At 36.8% G+C, this 25,402-nt stretch overlaps 3 protein-coding genes and 1 long non-coding RNA gene across 5 annotated transcripts; 1 reads left to right on the forward strand and 3 right to left on the reverse strand.

Moving 5' to 3' along the window:
• Positions 1–590: 590 nt before the first annotated feature.
• On the reverse strand, positions 591–1,820 carry LOC114825764 (uncharacterized). The gene is made up of 2 exons (XR_003774563.2): positions 1,600–1,820; positions 591–934 (listed from the first exon to the last, which is right to left on the reverse strand). It is a non-coding gene; the product is annotated as an uncharacterized lncRNA (long non-coding RNA).
• Positions 1,821–6,653: 4,833 nt separating this feature from the next.
• Positions 6,654–8,309, reverse strand: LOC114825814 (F-box protein CPR1-like). The gene has a single exon (XM_029104823.2). It carries the CDS (start codon positions 8,188–8,190, stop codon positions 7,009–7,011), a length of 1,182 nt encoding a protein of 393 aa, XP_028960656.2. The 5' UTR covers positions 8,191–8,309; the 3' UTR covers positions 6,654–7,008.
• Positions 8,310–8,403: 94 nt separating this feature from the next.
• On the reverse strand, positions 8,404–13,033 carry LOC103420560 (uncharacterized). 2 transcript variants are annotated; one of them, XM_029105325.2, is made up of 3 exons: positions 12,150–13,033; positions 10,681–10,835; positions 8,404–8,797 (listed from the first exon to the last, which is right to left on the reverse strand). In XM_029105325.2, exons 1-3 carry the CDS (start codon positions 12,793–12,795, stop codon positions 8,543–8,545), a joined length of 1,056 nt encoding a protein of 351 aa, XP_028961158.1. In that variant the 5' UTR covers positions 12,796–13,033; the 3' UTR covers positions 8,404–8,542. The 2 variants fall into 2 exon arrangements, with proteins under 2 accessions (XP_028961158.1, XP_070680629.1); XM_070824528.1 differs by having other exon boundaries at positions 8,404–8,786; positions 12,150–12,991.
• Positions 13,034–23,050: 10,017 nt separating this feature from the next.
• Positions 23,051–24,806, forward strand: LOC139197855 (uncharacterized). Its single transcript, XM_070825848.1, has 5 exons — positions 23,051–23,251; positions 23,332–23,440; positions 23,543–23,611; positions 24,308–24,367; positions 24,735–24,806. The coding sequence occupies exons 1-4, from the start codon at positions 23,131–23,133 to the stop codon at positions 24,360–24,362; spliced, it is 354 nt and encodes a 117-aa protein (XP_070681949.1). The 5' UTR covers positions 23,051–23,130; the 3' UTR covers positions 24,363–24,367; positions 24,735–24,806.
• Positions 24,807–25,402: the final 596 nt, after the last annotated feature.

Below are 25,402 nucleotides of genomic sequence, written 5' to 3' on the forward strand. Positions count from 1 at the left end.
TATCAAATTTGATTTATTACATGGTACAAAATGGGAAACATATGAAAATTAAGATAATAGGTATCTAAAAAACTAATCTTTATATTCAATTCCAAGAATCAAACAAAGAAAAGAAAGAAAAACCTTGATCGTGAAGCGGGTTTTTGGTACATCTGTACACTCGGTGGATAACAAAAACACACAAAAGCACTTTCCCCATACCAACAAAAATAGCCCTCAACCAGAATTCAGAGCTGGAACCAAGAGAATAATATTTCAAAATAAAAGAATAAATAAAAACTTGTACCAAGAAAAAAATAAAGAGGAAAGAAGAGAGAAAAATAAAAATATGAGGTTTACGACTTATTCCTTAACCATCCAAAAGCCATAGCTGACCTGAGCAGTGTGTCAAGGTTACTCAGATCATGCAATCAATGGCTTTTTAAATTTATTGATTATTGATGCAAATGCCCATAAAGTCAATGAAATCAAATTCCTAGAAATCTAATCAGTAGATTAAACAACATTTCGGAAACTAGGACATCAAATTTACATTTTTCTACAAGAAAAGATGAAGCAAGGGAAACCAAATTTTGCAGAGTGAGACCAACTTATAATTAAATTCACTATTTCTGTCTTAAAATCCAAAAAAAACCAGAGTCTCCTGAAACCTTGTAACAAATTTGAGTCAATTACAATAACCAATTTAAGTCAACTAAACAACATTTGTAGTGTATGGGCTATACACTCACCCTTGCATAGAGGCTTTGGGAATCAGTGGATGTTCCTTCTAGCTCTTCATTTGCCACTCAAGTTGAGAGGTGCAACCTCTGTTGGACTCAAGCTTGAAGGAGCTCCGTCTGTTGAGCCCGATGGCATTACCGTCTTCTTCATCGTTGGTAATTGTCACCTGCCTGTTCTTCTTTGCCTTTATGTTCCTCTTGTTCATTTGAACCTGCATTGAATTTAGGATCATAAATCCTCACATAAACTAACTCCTGCCCCATTCTAATTTTTTTTGTAAGAAATGGTAACATTCGATAATCAAGTAAATTTTATACAAATGCACAGGAGTGGAGCGTCCATTCCTAAGAATTGTATATTCAGATATGGTGATGAAATTCAGTACGTTATAACAATACTCTTTGAATCCCTCGGTATTAAGTTGATTAAAAAAAAACCTTTTGCTTTTAGTTACCGATTGTTTCCAAATCACAGCCACAATTTTTGAGAATTAATACCACATGTTATAAGTTTGGAGTGTGCTATCTACACACCATTTTTTACTTCTCATACACCCTTATTGATTTTTATTCTTTGATTTTCTTCAATTCATCCGATCCGACGGTCGAAAATTAAAAAAATGTGTAAGAGGTAAAAAAGGGTGCATGGATATCACACCCCATAAGTTTAGTCCCTCCAACCAAAAGATGGATATCTGAGAAGGGATAAAATCATACACACATAAATCAAATTTAAAATTTTCCATCACACGAAAATTATAATTAAATAAAGCAAATATACTGTATCATATCACAATTACAGAAGCAAGGATTTTATAATGCCATAATATTTAACAACTATTATTCACAATTCTTAACAAATGAGTAGAAGACTAACATGTGCAAAGCATCGATGAATCACTTCGAAAATAAGATGCACAAAATCTGAAAACAGCACCTATCCAAAGCAAAAACTGAAAACAGCACCTAGAAACCTTCCGCGGCTTCGTTGTATGACCGACGAATTGGTTTGATGGGAAGAACTGGAGGTTTCTGGACCTCTGGTGAGATTTTTCGTCAGAGAAGAAGAGTGTTGTCGAAGAGAGAGAACGACAACACAGCGTGTCGACAGGTTTTCATTCAGACGATCCACATGCGTCCTTCATGGGCAGTTCCGTCATTTCACTGTAGAATTTGACAAAAGATAGTGTGCGGGAAAACAAAATAGGGGCAAAAGCGTCAAAACACTGTTAATAAGCAGTGCTTTCTCTCACACGATAAACAGTGCTTTTTTGCTGGGTTTTAGTAGATAGTAATTTATTAAGGTTTTTTTAGTGGAATAAAAATAAAGATTGTTTTCTTGTTATTAGGTTTCGAGATTGCTTTATAGTTTCAGGATTTGGTAATGCACCACTTCTTATAGAAATTAAGTCTTGACATGGTGTCGTATAGTGTAGAAAAAGAATTTCTGATGATTTCATTCGTTCTTAAATATACAATATATTTTGAGTTCACAATAAGGGCCAATGGCACATCTTGTGGAGAGGCTTGGTGAGCATATCAGCATGCTGACTAGCAGAAGGAACAAAGTGATCACGATGGTTTTCCAATACTACTTTTTCAACAAAATGATAATCAGCTCGATATGGCGAGTGCGAGCAAAAAAAACAGAATTGGCAACTATATAAGTGGCGCTGAGGTTATCACAAATAGAGAAGCATTAGAAACTGCAATGAGAAGCCAAGTTCATAAAGTAAGTAAGACAACCATGCTGTTTTTTCATAGGAGTGAGACAATGAGCGGTATTCAGATTTGCACTAAAATGAGCAATAATGGACTGCTCTTTGGAACACCAAAAGATAAGATTAAAGCCCCAATAAACAAAATAACCACCGATAGAACAACGAATATCTGAGAAACTAACTTAATGATCCATAAATCATAACTAAAAGGTCAATGCGTTCAAATCATGTAGCTTTGAACAACCTATTCATAAGAACTAGATGATTTACCTCACATACGGGTTACAAGCCCCTCTACAAACATTCTTTATTCTAAAATTAGGGAGGGATCAAATTGTTTCGATTTTGCTTTATTTACACCACTATCATCAAAGTTGTGGTTGAGTTGGAAGGTAATTATTAAAAGTTAGGAGGGTAATTTTGTCTCAGAACAGATTTTGAAATATTTACGGTTTTCCCAGTCTATTCTAAAGTAGAGGTTGAAAAAGGCATTGTTCATGTTTGTGTGTTTGGCTGTGCTTCAGCCAAAACTCACGGAATGGGCTGAGAGAGATGGGAGGATTTGTTGAGGGATTTCAGGGATTTGCATAGAGAGGGAGATGAGATAGAGAGATGGATTTTAGCGATTTGCCAATCCTTCCCTTTCAGACACAAGCTCTGCAAATCAGTATTCTTCCTATTCGGGCAGGAAATTTGGCTGGGCAAGGTCCCTGGCTCGAGCACACAGCTTCCTAAGGAGTTGGCACTTTGGTTGATTGTCGGGCTCTGACTTGCCGAGATGCTGCAAGAGGAGGACAAAGTTAGTTCTGAAATGTGTCTTTGTGGGGCCTTAGACGTATGCCTTGAGGCTTGCAATCAAAACTAACTAAGTGCTAAGGCATGCCACTGCCATCTCTGTATGGCAGATGTAGAACAAGTGTATTTAAGCCGATTACTTGTGCCCCAAGTTATTCTGACTTCTTGTTATCAAAGGATTGTCGTAGATGGGTTACGTCTACATTAAGTTCTTTACTATGCCTTGAGATCAAGGACTTTTAGTTCGTTATCTTGTATGCTTAAAGAGTGGAGGTTCAGATCTGATCAAGTCATCAATTTTAATTCACTTTTAATCTTCTTATGACAATAAAACCACTAAGTGAACCATATCTGAGAACTGATGGAACTTTGGATCATCAAAAGACTGGAAATGACTTGAATATATACTGGGGAATACTTATAACACCAGATCTATTAATTGAAAGACAAAACAAAGAGAGGCGGGCAAGATTTCACATTGTCGGGCAAGGTTATACGTCTTGCGATCTCTTTTTTTTTTTGCAGTGACAAAGGGTTAGGTAATAAAAGAGGGATGAGTGGTAAATGAGTTTACACAAGAGAATCGATACTAGAGAAGGTAGCAGAGCTTTTACATAGACTAAGAGAGAATGGATGAATAATAGTACGAGAAAAAAGTTCTTAAACGGTACAAAAAACCTTTTTGAAGTTCACTTAAAGTTGAGATAAGTGACAAATGGATGAATAATAGTATGAGAGAAAATTCTTAAATTGTAGAAAATTGAGCATGTCTTTCTGAAAACTGGAAGTTGAGAGAAAACATAAACAGTACAGAAAACTGACTGAGCATATGTATGAATAACAGTAGGAGGAAGATTCTTAAACTGTACAAAAAACATATTGTCTTTATGAGTTATAAGTGAGAAATGGATGAATAACAGTATGAGAGAAAATTCTTAAACTGTACATAAAACTGACTGAAAGTTGAGATAAGTGAGAAACTTGTTGGCAGTTAAAACAAATTTTTGTTTATAATTAATTTTGCACCTTTTATTTGAATAACAAGATAAACATGTTCATTTTATTTTTATTTTTTCAAAATATTCGGAAAATAAAGTGTTTGGGATTTATGAAGGTATTTTTTTTTTCTTTCTCTATGGAGGTATTCGGATGATGGTATCCGTTTTTAAGGGTTAAATTTATATTAACATTATAATGAAATCAACGTCGGATATTAAGTTATAAAATTATTTCGAATATTAATTAAAGTTATAAAACTTTAACCTAAGATTAATAGAAAGGAACAAATGGTGTAGACACAACAAGATAGATTAATACGTTTTAGTACTTCAAAACCATTTGTTGTGATAGTAGGGACTCACAATATATATCTTAGAAATATTTGAGAAATTTGCTGAAACATGTATTAGATTTTCAATTTTCATGTTAATAACTATATTAGTGCCGCAAAACCATTTGTATTGTTGTTTGACTCATATTGAGTCTCCTAGAGATACTTGAAGAAGTTATTGACACCCCAAGTACGGACTTTCATTTTTATTTTCTCTTTTTCTTTATTTATAAACAGATAAGAAATCTATTCTTTCATATCTCTCTTTTCTCTTCTCCTTTTCTTGTTTTCAATATATCTCCATAGATATTTTGACAAAAACTAGGATCTCTCCTATATACATACTCATATATATATATATATATGGTATGGACATATGAAGCACTGAAGAGTTCAATTTTATTTACCAAGCCATTGAGATGAATACAATGTTTCTCAGCAATTTCCATCCAGAATCCCACCAGCGCCGAAAATCCCGTGGTCTACCGCTGCCTAAAGATCAAGAGAGTCAGCGACATGGTTGAACAGATACTGGAACAGATACTGGAACAGTTTGGAAGAGTCACCATCTTTAGCTGCATTTTAACAGATTTTGGGGAAGGGTGACTCATAGCCTCGCCTCCTCTGCATGTCTACCAACAAATGGTGTTGCAATGCAAGGAATGACGCGGCAAGGCGACGCGAGGTGAGGCGAGGGCGGTTTCGTGTGAATATAGCATTCTATTATGAAGAAGTTGAGCTTCTACCATAAAATCAATTGACAATAGATGGAGTAGCCTAACTACTTATAAGCACATGCAAATCTCCATTTTTCTTGATGTGGAATTAATTCTTAACATATTAACCACTATCACGGCTCTGTTTTTGTATTGTCAATCACCACTTTCTTTTCTTCCTTTTTGAAGAGAATGATTTCATTATAAACTTTCTTTTCTTCCTATTTTGAATTTGAAGAGAAGGATTTCATTATAAATGAGTGAATTGTGTAACTGAATTCAGCACAATGTTTTTCTGTTGCACATGCTTGTTATTTATGGCCTACGGATTAAACGAATTAGAAGAAAATTGAGGGACAAAAGAAAATAAGAGTGTGCAAAATGAGAGAAAATGTGTCTACTACCGATTAAGAGCAACTTCATCCCTAAAAAATGAGTTGGCCCAAAGTCCATTTAATCCACCCAAATGAATAGTAATTGACTTCAATGAACAGTAATTGGTCAAGTGCATCTCCACTCCTAAAAAATGAGCTGGGCAAGAGTCTAGTCAATTCATATTAAATTTTATAAAATAATAAAAAAAAAAAATTTAATTTCGGATAGAAATTCTAACCAATCTTGTCATGCCACGTGTCATTTCCGAAAGTACAATTTTTGTGAAAGATGGTTTAAGTGTGTGTGTGTGTGTGTGTGTGTAAATCTTTTATTTTAAAATGAAATCCAACAGCCTAAATGTGGACACGTGACCCTTAAGATTTTGACTTTTTTTTTTTAACGCTTGAATGCGCACCCTGAATCATACGCGCCAACGGTAAAAAAAAAATTCACATGGCTGACGCCAGCCTGGCGTCATGTAAGCCGGTCTCTTGCTCAATCCATTATGTGCTGGCCTTAAAGCTGGCTTCCACTTTGGGCCAGCCTATTGGGTGGGGTGGAGTGGGTTGTTAGAGGTGGAGGTGCTGTAAACGAATTAAAAGAAAAACCTACGACAGTCCTCCCTCAAAAAGAGACAAACAAGAAAACATCATACATTCATGTTCCGTTGCATGTTCAAGGCCTTGCAGCAAGGTTGCACGAAAAATGTGTGTTCCTTTTTCAAAAGGGAATCTGAAGCATGTCATTAATTTGATCCGTAAATGGTTAATTGTCCTCCGAATATTAATATGCTTACAAAGCTCTCAACAGAAACAGGACAAACATCAAGAGAAAAGACCATGGAACACGGTCAATCGGATGCCAGGAAATTGCAGCACATCATCAGTTATTCAGACACAAGAAGAAAACCAACCAACCAAACATACGAGAAAGGTAACGATTGATTTGAAACAATTCTGACAACTAGCAAACTATCTAGTTAATACTGTTACAATAAAGAAAAAACACTTAGCCAAAAGATGAGAGATCAATAAGCGTACATAGCAAGGCACATAAGTTCACGTACTTGTATTTCAACCTATCAAGCCAATTACCCACCTTCCACCGTAATTAAGGTCATCTTTTGTTGCTTTGAGTACCTCTACAAACCCTTGTGAGAGATTTTTTAGTGTAACCAACACATGAGTTGGTACACCACGTGTCACTATACAAATGGTAGGATATGTGTGTTAAAAAGTTAATAATTTAAAAAATAAAATTTCCCACCACTTACATAAAAACACGTCTCGTGCTCCCGTCACAATAAAAAATTTATCCCTTCACTGGTTGAAATTAGAGGTAGAAGAGAACTACTGCCTCCCACCAATCACGGGATCACCATCAATAAGACAAAGGCTGCCCTCGCATATCTTTGCATCAAAGCGAAGTGGCAGACCGCAAATATTATCTTGGTATCCGATTTTTCCCTTTAAATCAAACCAAACAAATGCTTCCTCGTCCTTCTTCAAAAGAGCCATTTCACCGTTCTTTGCGAAGACCAAAGGTGGGCAATAGTTAAGCAACCAAGTCATAGTTTCCTTTTTAATAGAATACAGAAGGGTCCAAGGTCCTCCAAAATCCTTCATAATCCAAACATCATTTCCGGTGTCCCAATCATGAACAGAAACACATAGAGAGCCCCCTAAAACCTCCAACTCCATGACGGTACTGTAATCCTCATCCACCGGGGTGTCAAACTCCCGATACTTTTCAGTAGCAAGATCAAAGGTCAGAATTATGAATCGATACATATCTAATCTGTTCGGCATTAGCCAACACAGAGCACCATTTGAAAACTCCAGCGCCGTGTCATACACATTCAGTGTACTAAAATCATTGCGAGGCAAGTTCTTGATCCTTTTCCATGAGTTCAATATGAGGCTATAAATACTAACTTCAGAACTCACAAAGACTCCCTTACTAAGCTCCGCAATTCGCAAATGTTTAAAGTCATCATAAACTGAATCATACCCGAACCCTAGGGATGTATGTAAATCTGATGATGGCTGCTGCTGCTCAATGGCTGGGAGGGGAATCATCTTAAACTTTTGAATTGACGGGTTCCACAAAGCGACATTAGTACGGAGACTATTGCAAATGCAAACCACTCCATGAATCGAGCACCCCAGTATCTGATACCTCTCAGGGGATTTCAACGGCCGCTCAATTTTAACGACTGTCCGGAACGTTTCGCTGCCGTTGACAGCCGATGAAAAATAATCTGATGAGGGGGAGCCAATTGACCTGACTAAAATGGTGCGAAAGGAATTGGTTTGGATGGAGCGTTGAAGATGAGCTTTGATGAAGTGGTGGTGGCGGATGATGGCATTCCAAGCTTTGGAAACGCTGAGGAATCGAATCAAATCCTTGGGCGGAAGCCTTGATAGGATGTCGAACAGTAGCTCCGGTGGGAAGTCTGACATTGACGTTGGTTTCTTCTCTGAGGAGCAACAATAATCTGGAGAAATCAGGAAAGGATTCCACCTAATCATTCTCGTCAAACAATCCAAATCCTTAAAGTTTGTTGTTTATATTAATTTCATATATAATTGATATTGTGAAATTCTTTTATGATTATTATTATTGGAATTTTTGTGTTACTTCCATATTTTCTATTATTACTCCAACACCAATTTGGCTTTAGTAGACCACCGACCAACAAGATCGATAGGGGGCATATCTGAGTTTGTGGCTAGTTATCTATGTAAGTCTCGAACTGCACAAGTTTATCTAAGTCTCACCAACTTTCTCAATGAAATATTGTTCGTGCTATATAATCATAAAAAAGAAAAATTAAAAAAACAAATTATCAACAAATATGCACGAGGAAGATGTTATAAGTAGCTAAATGATCATGTGAAGCAGAGAAGTTGTTCGTTGTTTGTTGGTGGACATGGAGATCAAGTCCAAGTAGTGCATGGCTTCACAAGGAAGTAGCCCTTCAAGGAGAAAATTGAACAAATGCGATGAGTGTGACTGTTGCATCACATCCAAACACTCGTCCAATAGTCTCCGCTGCTGCTCTTTGCTCAGCTCGGCTGCCTCCATGTACGGCAATACTTCTCTTTCCTCCTCCGTAAAGTGTTGTCTATAACGCTCCTACATATTAAGTCCAAATAAAATATATATTTAGTAATATTATTATGTGTAGAATATTATATTGTATGACTTAATACAGTGCTAATCACGTAGACCCCACTGTATAATATTCTCTCATCATCCAAAGTTCCAAACCTTTCATTTTTTACAACTCCATACAAAAATTCGTCCAAATAAAAAATCATTTTATTTGATTGTTGTTATAAACATTTCAGAGTAAACTGTCATTTAACCCCCTGAACTATCACGTGAGTTTCAATTTCTCCCCTGAACTATTTTTTCAGCCAATTGACCCCCTAAACTATGTTAAAGTGGCCAATTAACCCCCTACCGTTAAGTATCTTTAACTCCATCCAATTTTCTGTTAGAAAGTGTCATGTGCTTGGCACATGACCACCTTTTTACATTTTATGTCTAAATCTTTACAAAGAAAACATATAAAACAAATTTAAAAAAAAAAAACATACAAACCCTAAACTTAATCATTCAAAATAATAGAAAAGGTAAGGCTTTTTATATTAACACTCCACAAAATGTTGAATGCACCCCATATTAAAATTTAATATTAAATGACTTATTTACTCCACTATGCAATGACAATTTTGACCTTATTAGGTTTTAAAAAAAAAAAATTATAAATACACCCCAAATCACTTTTAGCGTATTATTTATCTTCTCAACTATCAAAACCCTCTCATCCTCCATTGTTGAACAAAATCCTAACCAATGAAACTACAAACATGTTGATTGAGAAAAATTGTTTTTGACAAATGAAACACGAAATCGATGTTTCTGAAGCTTCACATGAGTTAAGACTTCACATTTTTCATTGTTTTAGTGATTTCGATGACATCGATAATTATTTAATCTTGCGTTTGCTGCATTATTTAAACTTATATATTCATATTCATATTCATATTCATCTTTTAGGGTTCATATTGAAAAATAATGCAGCAAACGCAAGATTAAATAATTATCGATGTCATCGAAATCACTAAAACAATGAAAAATGTGAAGTCTTACCTCATGTGAAGCTTCAGAAACATCGATTTCGTGTTTCATTCGTCAAAAACAATTTTTCTCAATCAACATGTTTGTAGTTTCATTGGTTAGGATTTTGTTCAACAATGGAGGATGAGAGGGTTTTGATAGTTGAAAAGATAAATAATACGCTAAAAGTGATTTGGGGTGTATTTATAATTTTTTTTTTTTAAAACCTAATAAGGTCAAAATTGTCATTGCATAGTGGAGTAAATAAGTCATTTAATATTAAATTTTAATATGGGGTGCATTCAACATTTTGTGGAGTGTTAATATAAAAAGCCTTACCTTTTCTATTATTTTGAATGATTAAGTTTAGGGTTTGTAAGTTTTTTTTTTTTTTAATATTTGTTTTATATGTTTTATTTGTAAAGATTTAGACATAAAATGTAAAAAGGTGGTCATGTGCCAAGCACATGACACTTTCTAACAGAAAATTGGATGGAGTTAAAGATACTTAACGGTAGGGGGTTAATTGGCCACTTTAACATAGTTTAGGGGATCAATTGGCTAAAAAAATTGTTCAGGAGGGAAATTGAAACTCACGTGATAGTTCAGGGGGTTAAATGACAGTTTACTCAAACATTTCATTGTGTTTTTAGCAACACTGTGCATGTCTATTTTTTCTTTGTCCCAATTTGATATTGAAACTCTTTTCGATATGGATAAAATTCTGTAAGAAAGATCTTTGAATGAAGACCCAGAAAAATAAATAGTTTGAATTATGAAAAAAGATTATGGAATGAATTTAAACATGCAATTAATATTATATTAAATTACTAACTAGTTAGCTTTGTATAACACTAATAAAACAATAACAAGAAGCAGTTAACATGGATCACCTGTAGTGATTTGAGGCGCTTAGAAAAGTTAGAAAGAGCTTCTTTGTAGTCACGACTCCCAATGTCAAGAACCTCAATGGATTTGATGTCTTCTTTGATGCCGTTCATGATGGGTAGGTCCCTTGCGTGTTCTTCATTCGCAGCTTTACAGATTCCTGCATAATTATTTGGTTAGTTTACCATCTTAACTTTATTTAATAATAATTGTTATTAACATTTTAAAATTTTCATTTTGCCCTAAAAAAAATTTATAATCAGAAAGAAATATACGATTCTTAGGAGTGTAGAATGAGATTTTTAGAATGCTAATAACAGTTCCCTTGTTTTAACTCAACATTTTAGCTAAGCTATGACATTTGCTGGGTTTTTAAAATAATTTATTATTATATCACTTAGTATTACAATCTAGTAGTATTTTTTCACTTGTAAATAAAAAAATTTATATTCAAATTTCGAAAATGACGAGCTTTATGGCAATTTATTCTTTTTCCCTTTATGTCATTATACAGTATGGCGTATGTGTGAAAAATCTTTCCATATTCACTTACATATATAATCTTATGGTTTTTTACTCCATCAAAATAATATTCATGGGAAATTCTTACAAATGACAAGAAGTTTAGGTGCCGGAAAATATTTATAGAAGATTCCTACATATACCTTTATTTTTGCAATCCTAAAAATATATAGGGAGACTTTGGATGCGGTCCCTAATTATGAATAATCTTTGACTGAAACTTTTTTGGTTTTCAATTTTTGATCCAAGTCCCTAAAATTAATTGATAATTTATTTCTATGTACGTTACTATATTTTTTAAATTAAAATTTAAAATTTATAGTTGTTTATAGTAATGAGATTTTAAATAAAAAACATAATTGATGGGATTAAAAATATTAAAATATAAATATACTATTGTGTGTGTGTGTGTAAACATGGGTACATTCATAAAAAATAACCAAAAAGTTATTGTATCAAAACATGGGTACATTCTTCAAAATGGGTACATTTAGCAAAAATAAAAATGGGTACAAATAAATAAAAAAATATGGGTACAATACAAATAAAACTTTAAAAAATATGGGCACAAAAAGAAATTAATATATGGGTACAAATTAAAATTGAAAGGAAAATTGGTACAAATTAAAAAAGGGTTGCAAATTAAAAATGGGTACAAACTAAAAATAAAAATATATGATAAAAAATTTAGCCATAAATATAAATATACTAATTGTAACATTTTTAATATTAAATGAATATATTTAGAAATAAAAAATATTTTATTATTGAAATAATTAATGATATTATTAATACAAAGGACCTTGATCAAAAATTGAAAAGTAATAAGGTTTTAATCAATAGAGTAGTAAAAATAAGGATGAAAACCTAATTACTCCAAATATATATACCAAAAAAAACTAAAAGTTTAATTGGTAAATATTCTTCTGGAAAAAGGAAAAAAAGATGTGACCTGGATCACAGTAGTTGAAGATGGGGAAGAGGAGTCTCTCCTCCATCTGAGCGTGTTCCAACATCAGCTCCAAAAGCTGCGAGTAGTTCCTCCCCAGCTTCCTTAACTCCATCCGAGCACTCCCCACCGTCGGATCAACCACCCCTCCTCTTCCTTTACCCGGACGCTTCAACAGATCCGTAACCCACCTCACCAACCTCTCCAAGTGCCACGCCAGGCTCCTGTGTTGCAGCTCAGTCAGCTTCACAACCGCCGCCACCAGCGACGTCGTTTGGGTTTCAGAGGACGACCCCGTTTGAAGAAGAAGCGGCGGATGAGGGAATCTGTCCTCCATCAACTGCAGCAGAGTATTGGGTGGCCCTGAAACCCTCTCAGCTGGCTCCGACGATGACCCGCCCTCCTCCACCTCCATCGCCACCTCCAAGTTTCTATAATCTTCGTCGGTGTCGTCGTTGTCGTCGTTGTCGTCGTTAGATCTGGCTACCACCACGCAGCGAAGTGAGACAGCCGCCGCCTTGTATTTGAGGGCAAATCGGATGTAGTTTGTGCTGCTGGGAGAGCCGTACAGTCGGACTGTTGTCGTCAGTTGTTTTTGCGGCACTATCTCTGCCGTCGATTTCTTCCGCTTCGCGAAACAGATCCCCATTATTTACAATTCAAAGATATACATATATCATCGGTAGCGCCCGGTAGCTATTATATATGAAAAACTTGGAAAATTGAGGCCGTTAGATTCTTTCATCATGTATATTACTATATAGAGTAGCAGTGGTTGTGGTGGTTGATTTCTCTTTACATGGGAACTTTGCTTGCATTGCAAGGGAATGGATGGAAAGCGGAACAAGATATGATGAAAAAGTAGAAAGGGAGAAAGAGACAGCGTCAAGCCAAGTATATCCGAACTAAGACTATAATGAAAGTTAGTAGCAAAGTGCGTCAACCACACTTCTTCTTTTGTCCAATAAAATAAATAAATAAAGAGTTTTTATCAGGTCTCTAAATTTGAGGCACCTCATAAAGATAAAAATGGTCATTGAACTTGAAAATCGAACAAAATAATTATGGAAAATAAGTGTCGTAAATTAATATGGTCCTATAAGCAGAGGTGGCAAATCAACTCATTGAGTTGTTAAAATTTCATCTAACACCATCATCACCACTATCAATCTCACATGTATATTATAGTGATATCAAATTAAAGTGTCTTAACAATTACCCATTAACAACCCAACAGGCTGATTAGTCACCTAACAACTAAAATAAAATGGTAATTGTCTTGATGATTAGAATCTTTTTTTACCTACTGTGTCCCAATTCAAACTCTTCTCCCCTTTGTTAGTGTAGTTTACAATAAAACTATCGTTTTTATTTAGAAAAACATGTAACAATCTGTAACACCAAGATTTGAAAAGTTACCGTCTTTCACCAATGGCCAACTCATGCAAATTCTCTACCCATGTTATATAAAAATTGATAAAATTAGAGAAATAAAATATCATATTTTGTTGAGTGTTCCAAAATTGCATCATTTGATTCATTGGTTCCTTAGATTGAATTATTTAAGACAACTTCGAAGATGTAGGCTTCAACCGAACTGTGTCACTCTAACCCTACTTTTTAGTGTATTGTATGAACTATTGACTGTGATTTTTGTGGTTTGTTTTAGAAAAGTCGATGGATGTGTGTGTGACTCTTTCGGGATTTTCAATGGCTTGATTATAATTTCATAAAGTATTGAGTTTATATTTTATGTTATAAACCGTGATTGATGGATACGTTTTCATATTATCACATACGTTGCATTATTGTCACTCACACGAGTTTCGCGGCTTATCTGGGTTGTTGATTTATCGGGTGCACCGTTCCCACTGTATAGGGGCGATTATGCAGGTGTAGTTGATATGTGGAGCCTTTGGAGTAGCATATTGTTGCCAGACAGCTAGGAGTGTTAGGTTACCCCTATCTTTCCTCGTATTTATTTTCGACTTTCCTTTGGAAGCCTATGGATGTTGTCCCTAGTGAGAGTAATCTTTATTGCATAGTTGTTGTAAATATTATTAATTTCATTTTAGTATGTCGGTTGTATTTCATGGCATCCCCCTACAGTCTACTGTTACACGTCGATTCTGGACGTATGTTGGGATCGGAGTGTGACAAAAGGTGTGAAATCCCGTCCCTGAAATTTCATTATTATTTACGTATCTCATTATTTAAATCCGTATTTCACGTTTATGTTATTTTCATTAGTTAATTTTAATTCAGTTAATTTATGGAATTAAATCGAATAGTTATCGGTTTGAAATTTCGTAATGAATCTTTAAAATTCGTTGACCTCTTGAGGTCACAAGCAATGTTTTCTAAAAGATCTCGAAGCCACGAATGCATAGGCGAAAGCCGTTTGCGAGTCCGGGTTTTAATGGTATAGTTACAGATATTTGAAGTTATATTACTAAACTATAGATTTTAATTTATTTTAAAACTCCCACAGTGTGGGAAAGGGGCCAATTAGAAATGGGGGAGGAAAGGAGAACCAATGGAAAAAAAAGGAGGAAGAAAGACCCTCCCTGTCTAACACACCCGTGCACCCTAACTGACCACATTCCGGGGATTTCTGCCATTTTTTTTTCGTCGAACCACCACCATCCAACATCTGAAACATCTTCCACAACTCCCCATCTACCATCTCCACATAAATTTGAAGATTTTTAAAGTCCATTTCGTGTAGAACCTCATCGGAGCATCGGAGGTGCTCGACGGTGATTCCTCCAATCCGACGAGTTTCACCACCCACCACCACCCTTAATCAACTCCCCTTGGACCCAGGAACAAGACCCAATCAGTTGTAGGGGTTTTGGAACACCAAGGAAGTCGAAACGAAGAACACCCATCTTAGGGTTTTCGACGGGTTTGAGTCAATTTGGGGCCTTTCCCGGTCAAATTGGGCTTGGCCATAGGTATGAAACTTGATATACTCATTGAGATCTACATTTTTGTGAAATTTGGTAATTTTTGAAGTTAGTCGGAAAATTGGGTTTCCATTCGCCAAAAACCGCCACTCACTACCGCGAGTGGCCAGTGGGCCGACGATGCCTTTCTAAGTTCAAATAGATGTCCTGATTTTGTAGTTAATATTCGTATGACGTGGTTTGATCGTTTGAACCTAATTTCACTATGAGACATCCCTTGATCAAAATATAAATCGACGATCCGACCGTTGGATTGTCACCAAACTTTAATACATTATAATACGTAATATTTGAGGATGTTAGGAACTGATGGATCGGGAATCCAATGTATGAATCTTCCCAAATTAGATTTCTAAGTTTGTAAAATAAATTGTTGACCGCCACCTAATTCTAGTAATTGGCGGAGATCCGACCATCGGATCGTGATGGGATTTTAGTATGTGGTTCTAGAAGTGTAATGGGGACTTTGAGAGCTTACAGATTAGAAATCTGATAGGCGGATCTTCAGGGTTAAATTGCTAAGGTGTGGACCTCACTATTGACTAAGAGTTGACTTTTGGTCAACATGTCTCGAGCCATTTGAATTAAAAAAAATTGGTATTATTAGAAACTCAGTGAAGCTTTGCAGACTTGTCTCAGTGAGTGACATTAATATATGTGATATGGTGATTACCCGATTCTTGATATTAATATCCTTTGCGGATATGACATGGTTTTATAAATGTGTTTTCTATTAAAATGTGATTATTTTATAAAATGCCATCGATCTATTTTATTAAATGTGATTTGATTCATGGATTGGTAATATTTGTGGAAAAGTGATTCGAATTACATATTGAAATGTTCTGTAAATTGAGGGCTAGTAGAGGACTATGACCCTGCTTGATTAATCCGCATTGGGGGACCATACTATATATGAATCTCGCTTGGTTAATCCGCATTGGGCGATCCTTATGGTCATTTATACTTATGGGTGATTATGCTTGGTTTATTCGCATTGGGGGTCACTACCTACCTGATTATCTTGACCTTGCATGGTTAATCCGTATTGGGGGTCACTAGTGGTCCTGCTTGGTTAATCCGCGTTAGGGGACCATACTATATATGGATCGCGCTTGGTTAATCTGTGTTGGGCGATCCTTATAGCTATGTATGCTTAGGAGTGATCATGCTTGGTTAATCCGTATTGGGTAATCACTTCCTAACAGCTGTAGGAGTGACTCTGCTTGGTTAATCCGCATTGGGGGGTCATTGCCTACTTGGTTACTTTTTCAAGGATGGCTCTGATTAGTTAATCCTCTTTGGAGGGCCACTTCCTGTTTGGTTATTTATGTAGGCTTTGGCCGAACTGCGTCTCTCTAGCCCTAGTTTTTAATGTACATATGAACGATGATTTTTTAGAATCTTGGTGGTTTGAATGGGAAAAGTCGTTGGATGTCTAGGTGACTCATTCGGAGTTTTCAACGACTTGATTATGATTTCACAAAGCATGATTCTATACTCGATGTTTATAGATTGTGATCGATGGTCTGTTTTTATTTAATATCACATTCTTGTATTATTATCACTCACCCGAGCGTCACATCTTAACCAAGTTTTGATTTGCCAGTGCATCATTCCCTTGATGTAGGCACTGATTTTACATATGACAAGTTTGGGTAGATTATGAGAAACCGTTTGGTATTTTGGTTCCATTGAGTGGTCCGGAACCCGATTTTGTTGGATTCTATTGAGTGGTCTGGAATTCTTACTCTTTCTCATTTCCATAAGTTAGACTATAACCCTGGATTTGAGTAAATGGGAATTACCTACCTTGTGAATATAAATTAGATTTATCATGTGATTACTTGGAATCCAGGCAGGGAATTATGTAGAATTCCTTTATTAAATTTCGTGCATTGATATGTGATCTGGTTGACTGACTAACGTAATTAAATGTTAATATCGTGTCTCCTTGATTCATGGAATGGGTTACTTGAGGTGATTGTGGAATGATGTTGAATATGATTGTTATTAATATTGTTGATGCACAAAATCGGAGGTCTTGGAACAACGTAAATCCGACCGTGAATCTGCAAGAAATGTAAATAACACAAGATGTATCGTGGTTCACCCCAATGTTTGGGCTACGTCCACACTGATTATTGTATTTCTCTGAGATGTTGAAGAGGGAGAGAGAGAGCTTTTCTGTGAGGATGAGAGCTCTGAGAGGGTGATGGTATGACTTAGGAATTGGCCTCCCCTAATGAGGAGAGTGATGGGTCATTTTACAGAATAAGGGCTCATCACTTATTACATATTTGCCCCTTCCTTACATAATTACATTTGAGTCCCCCGAGTATTTATATGAGATCTAAATACGGAGGCCCTAAGTATGGTACAAACAGTAGTCCCCTAAGTCTTCAGTCAAGAGAGTCTTTTGGCTGGAGACTTGAAATTCAGTCCATATGTGGGCCGAAGTAACTAGACGTCGTCTTGAACTGATACTTGATATAAGGCGGTGCTCAAAGTGAAATGATGCTCAACTAGAAGTAGCACATGTTGCGAGGCTGCTCTGCTTGTGGCTTATGTTGCCTTGGTTGGCTCGGTTTGTGACGTTTAAAGGTGAGGGAGTCCCTTTTATAGAATAAGGACTCGCTCCTTAATACATAAGTGATGGGTTATGAGTGATGCTCGCGGCGAGGCGGTTGCTCAACTGGTAGCAATGCTTTCTAATGATGGTGAGGGAGTCCCTTTTATAGAATAAGGGCTCGCTCCTCAGTACATAAATAATGGGTTAGAAGTGATGCTTGCGGCGAGGCGGTTGCTCAGCAGGCGGCGATGCTTTCTAATGAAAGTGAGGGAGTCCCTTTTATAGAATAAGAGCTCTCTCATCAGTACATAAATAATGGGTTAGGAGTGATGCTTGCGGCGAGGCGATTGCTTAGCAAGCGGCGATGCTCTCTAATGATGGTGAGGGAGTCCCTTTTATAAAATAAGGGCTCGCTCCTCAGTACATGAATAATGGGTGCTTTCTAATGAAAGTGAGGGAGTCCTTTTTATAGAATAAGGACTCGCTCCTCAGTACATACATAATGGGTTAAGAGTGATGCTCGTGGCAAGGCGGTTGCTCAGCAGGCGGCGATGCTCTCTAATGATGGTGAGGGAGTCCCTTTTATAGAATAAGGGCTCGCTCCTCAGTACATAAATAATGGGTTAGGAGTGATAACTGTTTCATTATTATCGTACATATGCACTTGGTCCACTCACCTTTGTTTTGCGCCCCCATTCAGGTCATAGAAACGAGGACTACAACTGGACGTACGAGGCATTCCCCTACCAGTAGCACTCCATCACCCACTTGTGTGATATCTTGTAATGTTCTTTCTTTTTGTAAATCTGGTTTAGACTGTGTATGGTTCATTCTAGATGTTTCCGTGAATGTTGTTAACTACTCTTAAATTCTGACGTTATTTATGAATGTTTTCTTCTAATCATTACTCTTATAATCAATTAATGGCTTTCGTCACCTTGAGTGTCGGCCAGCACGTGTCTATCCTGATATTCGAAGAATATCAGGGTCGGGGCATGTCACACGTGATAAACTTAGTGTGCAGCTCTAATTAGATTACAATGCATACACAAGGACAATAGCACTTGCAACAAACCCCTTGCAAGCTTCGACTCATTTACAATACCCTGCACATATTCATACACACCGCAGAAAACCCCACGCAGCTCCGCAGCCCTATACATATTCATACACACCTTTCTCCAAACCCCATCCAGCGCCGTAGCCCTATACTTATTCATACACACCTCTCTCCACACACATATATATATTTTTATATTTTGTACTATAAAACCCCCCCTACATTTCCGTACGTATATAATATATAGTATGCTCGTATGAAGCAATGAAGAGTTCAACTTTACTTTACACCTTCAGTTTTGATTTACGTGCACCATTGAGACGAATGCAATGTTACTAGCAATTTCCATCCACGAACCGGCTGGCGCCGAAAATGCCACGGTCTTCCACCACCGGAAGATCAAGCAACATCATTCAAGAACAGAAATTGAAACAGTTTGGAAGAGTCACCATCGTTAGCTTTCCATCGTTAGCTGCACTTTGACAAGTTTTGACTGCCCTCAAACCATGTAGAGTTGCTGCACAAGTTTTCACTCACCTGACATACCTAGTGTTTGCATAAGTTGTTTTATATCTAAATTCAAATGTAAAAGAGATTTTGGGAGGGTGATTACATAGCCTCGCCTCCTTGGCATGTCTACCAACAAATGGTGTTGCAATGCAAGGAATGATGCGGCAAGACAAGGCGAGGGCGGTTTCTCCAATGATCACAAGAAACCAATTGCTTGTGAATAGTTGGGTTACTTTCTTTTCTGCCTTTTTTGAAGAGGAGTTCATTATAAATGAAGTACATAAGTGAATTCAACACACCATTTTTCTGCTGCTTCACACCCTTGTTTATTTATAGGCTATAGATTAAACGAATTAAAAAAAAATTAAGGGATAAAAACAAAATAAGAGTGCAAAAAGAGAAAAATGTGTGTCTGGCATACATACAAAACGAATTAAAAGAAAAATAAGGGATAAAAAAAGCATGACTGTACAAATGGAGAAAAAAAAGTGTCTCATTTATTATGAAGTAAATAACTAGTACATGCTTAAGACAAAAAAAGAAACAAAGTTCTGTAGCATAAGAAACCACGCATCAAGGCTTAGTCTGGCATAAGGAATGAAAGATGGATGAACAAAACTATATATCAGAACTCAATCGTCGAACTACTATACCTTTTGACACACTTCAAATATGATAAAGAATAATATTATGACTCGTCAACTCCAGTTGCAATAATTAAATAATTTTTTTTTGTTAAATCAATAATTAAATAATTAAGTGCACTTGCAGAATTGGCAATAAATACCAACATTGACAAAAATACATGATGCTTGGTGAATGAGAGGACAAATTAACATATTGAAAACAGAGAGAGATGAAATAATGTCTCAAATGTTGTACGGATAATTAAGCTCAAACCTTAAACTTCCCAAGAGGTATAGGAAGATAAATCCTCCACATCCTGATGATGATACTAGAAAACATCCATCAAAATTTGGAATCAAACCAGGAAAAGAAACGAATTAAATCCCATAATAAGACGAAATAGGCGAAGTAGTCCAACTGTTGTGCAACAGCTAATTCAGATGACTCATATGGTCCCTTGGATTAGATTGAATTAGATAACTCACAAACATTAGAACAAAAATCATTCACATAATTAACCATTGTGCTTATGCTAACTCAAACTCAAAAAGCTCTTCTGGTTAACTTAGAATTCAAAAGGCTCGCTTGATTAATATAGACAAACGAAAAAGATCGATGCCTCAAATTAGATTAAATTAGTTAACACATCACATAACATTGTTATGTATACAAGAAACCTTGCAAGCTCCGACTCTTTTACAATATCCTGCACATTACGTTTTCTTAGTACACTCCTGAAATTAAAACTAAAAATAAAAAAGATTAAGGCAGCAAACCTTCAGCCCTTTAGATATTTATACACACTTCCATTTATTTGTACTGTATACATATATACACACCCTACTATATATATATATGCTATGACATATGAAGCACTGTACCTTGTGCAACTTTATTTACCAAGTCACCACTTTTGATCTCTATACCTTCCCTTCAAGTTTGATTTACATCATGCACCACTGAGACGAAGGCAATGTTTCCCAGCAATTTCCATCCGTGAAACCGCCGCCGAAAATCCCTTGATCTGCCACCACTGGAAGATCAAGCGACATGGCTGCCTCCGTCCATATCGAGTCATCAAACACCGGAAAGCTCTCTCTCATTTTCCCCCAGAATATCCCATCCATGCCTTCATTGTTCACACCACTACTCATATTCTCCTCCACTTTCATGCCCCCCGGCTCCGGCTGATCCACCTTCACATTCGCATAATTATTGCAAATAACAGGTACTGCAATATATTTCACAGGAGCAGCATAACATGCAGGATTAGTCCGAGTACCTGACAGATTGTTCTGCACAAGGGTTTGGTTCGAAATTTGAGGTGGCACGCCAGGATTGGCCGACGAGGGAAATACTTGATGCTGCAGGCCGTGCTGGTTCAATTGATGATGGCTATATGGCTAATTGAGCTTCGCCTGGGAACCGTAGAGCTTCCAGGCCGCCGCCGCGGCAGCATCATAAGCCAGAGCAGCCTCATAGGAGGTGTCGAAAGTCCCGAGCCAGAGCCGGGCTCTGCGGTGGGGCTCGCGGATTTCCACCACCCATTTGCCCCACGTTCTTTGCCTGACGCCCTTGTAAGTGCACATAGCGTTCTCTGGCCCTCCTTTCCCCCTCATGCAACCCTTCCTCGAGCTTCTCTGCGCTGGCCGCTTCGCCTGCTTCTCTCCGCAACCCCAACACTGCTACTACCAGCAACCATCTCCGAGTTCGACATTGTGAGATTTTTTTGAGAAGAATCGAGGATTTTTATCCTGTTTTTTTTTTTTTTTTTTTAATTCGGCTGGTGAGTTTGAGAAACCATAACCCGTGACGGTGGTGGTACTTTAGACATGACTGAAACGTGGCTTGTGGAGGATTAGGACTTGAATACTTGGCATGGTGAACGGGAGATATAGTGTACATGGATGGCTAGCCTCACTGTTTAAATCTCTAATACACCGTTGGCTTGCAACTTTGTTTGCTTTCTTGCTCAGGTTGCAATCGAAGAGGAGCAAAATTCCAGTTCTGCTTCCTCATTTTTCATTTTTTTTTTATTAAATCCGAAATACAATGACATAGTAGATTCACGTCGGATATTTAACTCAGAGATGAATCGTAATGGACGAATAACACCAAGAAAGTAAAGTTTTAAACTATACAGAAAACTGACTAAGTATGTCTTTTTTAAGTTGACTAGAAGTTGAGATAAAGAGAGAATGGATGAATAAAAGTAGGAGAACAAAAATTCTTAAACGGTACATAAAACCTTTTTGAAGTTCACTGAAAGTTGAGATAAGTGAAAAATGGATGAATAGTAGTAGGAGAGCAAATCCTTAAATTGTAGAAAATTGAGCATGTCTTTCTGAAAATTGGAAGTTGAGAGAAAACTTAAACGGTACAGAAAACTGACTGAGCATATGTATGAATAACAGTAGGAGGAAGATTCTTAAACTGTACAAAAAAACATATTGTCTTTATGAGTTATAAGTGAGAAATGGATGAATAACAGTATGAGAGAAAATTCTTAAACGGTACATAAAATTCACTGAGAGTTGAGATAAGTGAGAAACTTGTTGACAGTTAAAACAGGTTTTTGTTTATAATTATTTTTTCACCTTTTATTTGAATAACAAGATAAACATGTTCATTTTATTTTTATTTTTTCAAAATATTGGGAAAAGAAAGTGTTTGGGATTTATGAAGGTATTTTTTTTTCTTTCTCTATGGAGGTATTTGGGTGATGGTATCCGTTTTTAAGGGTTCAATTTATATTAACATTATAATGAAATCAACGTCGGATATTAACTTATAAAATTATTTCGAATATTAATTAAAGTTATAAAACTTTAACCTAAGATTAATAGAAAGGAACAAATGGTGTAGACACAACAAGATAGATTAATAAGTCTTAGTACTTCAAAACCATTTGTTGTGATAGTAGGGACTCACAATATATATCTTAGAAATATTTGAGAAATTTGCTGAAACATGTATTAGATTTTCAATTTTCATGTTAATAACTATATTAGTGCCGCAAAATCATTTGTATTAGAGATACTTGAAGAAGTTATTGACACCCTGAAACACCCCAATCCCTTTTTTTTATTTAAAAATGGTTTTTGGACCTATATTGATGAGCCCAAGGGGCCCATCCCTTTTATTTTGTCCCCCGGCCTCTCTTTCTCTCCTTTAGCTCTCTCCCCTCTTCTCTCCCTCTCACCCGTGTCCTTCCTCCCTGCAAACCCTCACTTCCACACCACATCAATGAAGACGACAGCACCCATCACCATCACTCAGATCCTCCCTTCTCTCTTGCACCTCTCCGAGCTCACTCTCTCTCTTCTTCACACTGTGCACAGTCACGGTGCACTTGAATTCCGACGAGGTAAGTCGAAAACACCCTTCAATCTTCCTTCCTAGTAGTCTAGAAGGCTTAGTGGTTGTTAAAATGTGATTTTGATGAAGGTTTGGACACGAAAATACGTCGGGGAGACTTCCCCAGATTTCCGGCGAGGTACCCGCCACTTTCGAGGCCATTTCCGGCCAAACCAGGGCGAGTTGGCCGGCGTGCAAGGTATCAATCTCTTCGTCTCGTCGAGTAGTACAACTTTCCTTTTTTGTTTCACTCAATTTCGTTGAGTAATGAAGAAGTTATACTCATTTGAATCTTACCCAGTTTCTGGCGACCTCTGAGGCTTTCTAGGCATTTTACGGCCAAACCACGACAAGTTAGATGTCGTGTGAGGTACCATTCTCTTCGTATCTTCGAGGGCTAAAACTTTCGTTCTTGTTTCACTTGATTTCGTTAAGTATTGATAAAGTTATGGCCATTTAAAGTGGGTATGAATTTCCAGCCGAATTTCCAGCCTTCTCCTCCGATCACCACGCAGGCCCTTCAGGCCACCCAAAGCACCCCGGGCCTTAGGCCCGTGTTTGGACCAGCCCAGAAACACCAAAACCCAACCCAATTATAAATTTTATTTCCTTTATTTATTTGGTTGACCCACTGGGCCTTAGGGCCTTTCCTTTTATTTGGGGCTTAAAGCCCAGTTGTTGGTAACTAGGCCTGCGGGCCGTGCCTTGTGGGTGTGTATGGGCTGTGTGTGTGTGTGTTGTGTGTGGGTTTGGGCTTAAGCCCAAAACCACCCATTTTAAACCCTAACCCTTTTAAACCAAAAACCTTAGGATCCTAAACTCAAAACCCAATAGATCCTAATCATATTTAACCTAAACCCTAATTCGGATTTCAAGCCTAAAACCCATTAGACCTAATTTGACCGTTGACCCCCGATCAACGTTGACTGTAGAGTTGACTTTTTTGGCTTTTCGTCCGGGACCCTTCTTAGGGTAATTCGACGTTCTGAATCCGTTTCCAATGTCCGTTTTCCCAAATTCAATTGCTATTATATAGTTTTATTAATTGAGTCATTCATGTGCTTAGGGGCAATTATTGTGACGTTTCCGTCTTCGCTAGTAGCGCAGCTTTTGGCGGCTGAGTTCTGTGAGTGGACTCCTTCTAAATTTACATGATTTTATAGTTTAATTGCATAAATGATTAGCATGCCTACGAATTTATGATTTGATTTATATCAAGCCTGTTTACTAAATATATTGGTTTCATCTCGTGTGTTTGTGAGGAATAAATTGTTAGCCTATATTGAGCTATATTTTGATATATCGTATTTATATAAAAACCATGAACTGGTAGACTATCCGATGGATGACGATAGGATTTTGATTAAATCCATAACTTATTATGCTAGTAGTTTTCATTATTAAACTGCGGGGGTTGGTATCTTGATAACTGTTTTATTATTATTGTATATATGAACTTGGTCCACTCACCTTTGTTTTGCGCCCCCATTCAGGACTTAGGATTAAGGCACCTAATCCCCGCGTCAGGACACTTCCGCAGCAGTATCTTTGAATCCTCTTTATGTAGGACCCACTTCTTTATTCATTCAATTTTATCTTAATTCTTTTTAGTGAATAGGTTTAGTTGTATGTTCTGAGCACGTTCCTAAATTATTATTTCATTGTATTTTAAATTCATAACCCTTATTTATTTCTTATTCTTAGCTTTTGTATCAATTAATGGCTTTCGTCACCTTCAGGTGTCGGCCAGCACGTGTATATCCTGGTATTCAGGGAATATCAGGGTCGAGGCGTGTCACACCCACAAGTACGGACTTTCATTTTTATTTTCTCTTTTTCTTTATTTATAAACAGATAAGAAAGCTATTCTTTCGTATCTCTCTTTTCTCTTCTCTTTTTCTTGTTTTTAATATATCTCCATAGATATTTTGACAAAAAATAGGATCTCTCCTATATACACACTCATATATATATATATATATATAGTATGGACATATGAAGCACTGAAGAGTTCAATTTTATTTACCAAGCCATTGAGATGAATACAATGTTTCTCAGCAATTTCCATCCAGAAACCCGCCAGCCCCGAAAATCCCATGGTCTACCACTACCTAAAGATCAAGCGAGTCAGCGACATGGTTGAACAGATACTGGAACAGTT

This window comes from Malus domestica, chromosome 07 (assembly GCF_042453785.1).
Source record: "Malus domestica chromosome 07, GDT2T_hap1".
NCBI classification, from domain to species: Eukaryota; Viridiplantae; Streptophyta; class Magnoliopsida; order Rosales; family Rosaceae; genus Malus; species Malus domestica.

Excerpts from the sequence above, each read along its gene's own strand:
- LOC114825814 (XM_029104823.2), bottom strand. The coding sequence starts at position 8,190 with ATGATTAGGTGGAATCCTTTCCTGATTTCTCCAGATTATTGTTGCTCC.
- LOC103420560 (XM_029105325.2), bottom strand. The coding sequence starts at position 12,795 with ATGGGGATCTGTTTCGCGAAGCGGAAGAAATCGACGGCAGAGATAGTG. Across the intron at positions 10,836-12,149 it reads CTTCAACTACTGTGATCCAG|GAATCTGTAAAGCTGCGAAT; the intron begins GTCACATCTTTT and ends ATAATTATGCAG. Across the intron at positions 8,798-10,680 it reads AGCGCCTCAAATCACTACAG|GAGCGTTATAGACAACACTT; the intron begins GTGATCCATGTT and ends CTTAATATGTAG.
- LOC139197855 (XM_070825848.1), top strand. The coding sequence starts at position 23,131 with ATGAAGACGACAGCACCCATCACCATCACTCAGATCCTCCCTTCTCTC. Across the intron at positions 23,252-23,331 it reads TGCACTTGAATTCCGACGAG|GTTTGGACACGAAAATACGT; the intron begins GTAAGTCGAAAA and ends ATTTTGATGAAG. Across the intron at positions 23,612-24,307 it reads CAAGTTAGATGTCGTGTGAG|GGGCAATTATTGTGACGTTT; the intron begins GTACCATTCTCT and ends TCATGTGCTTAG.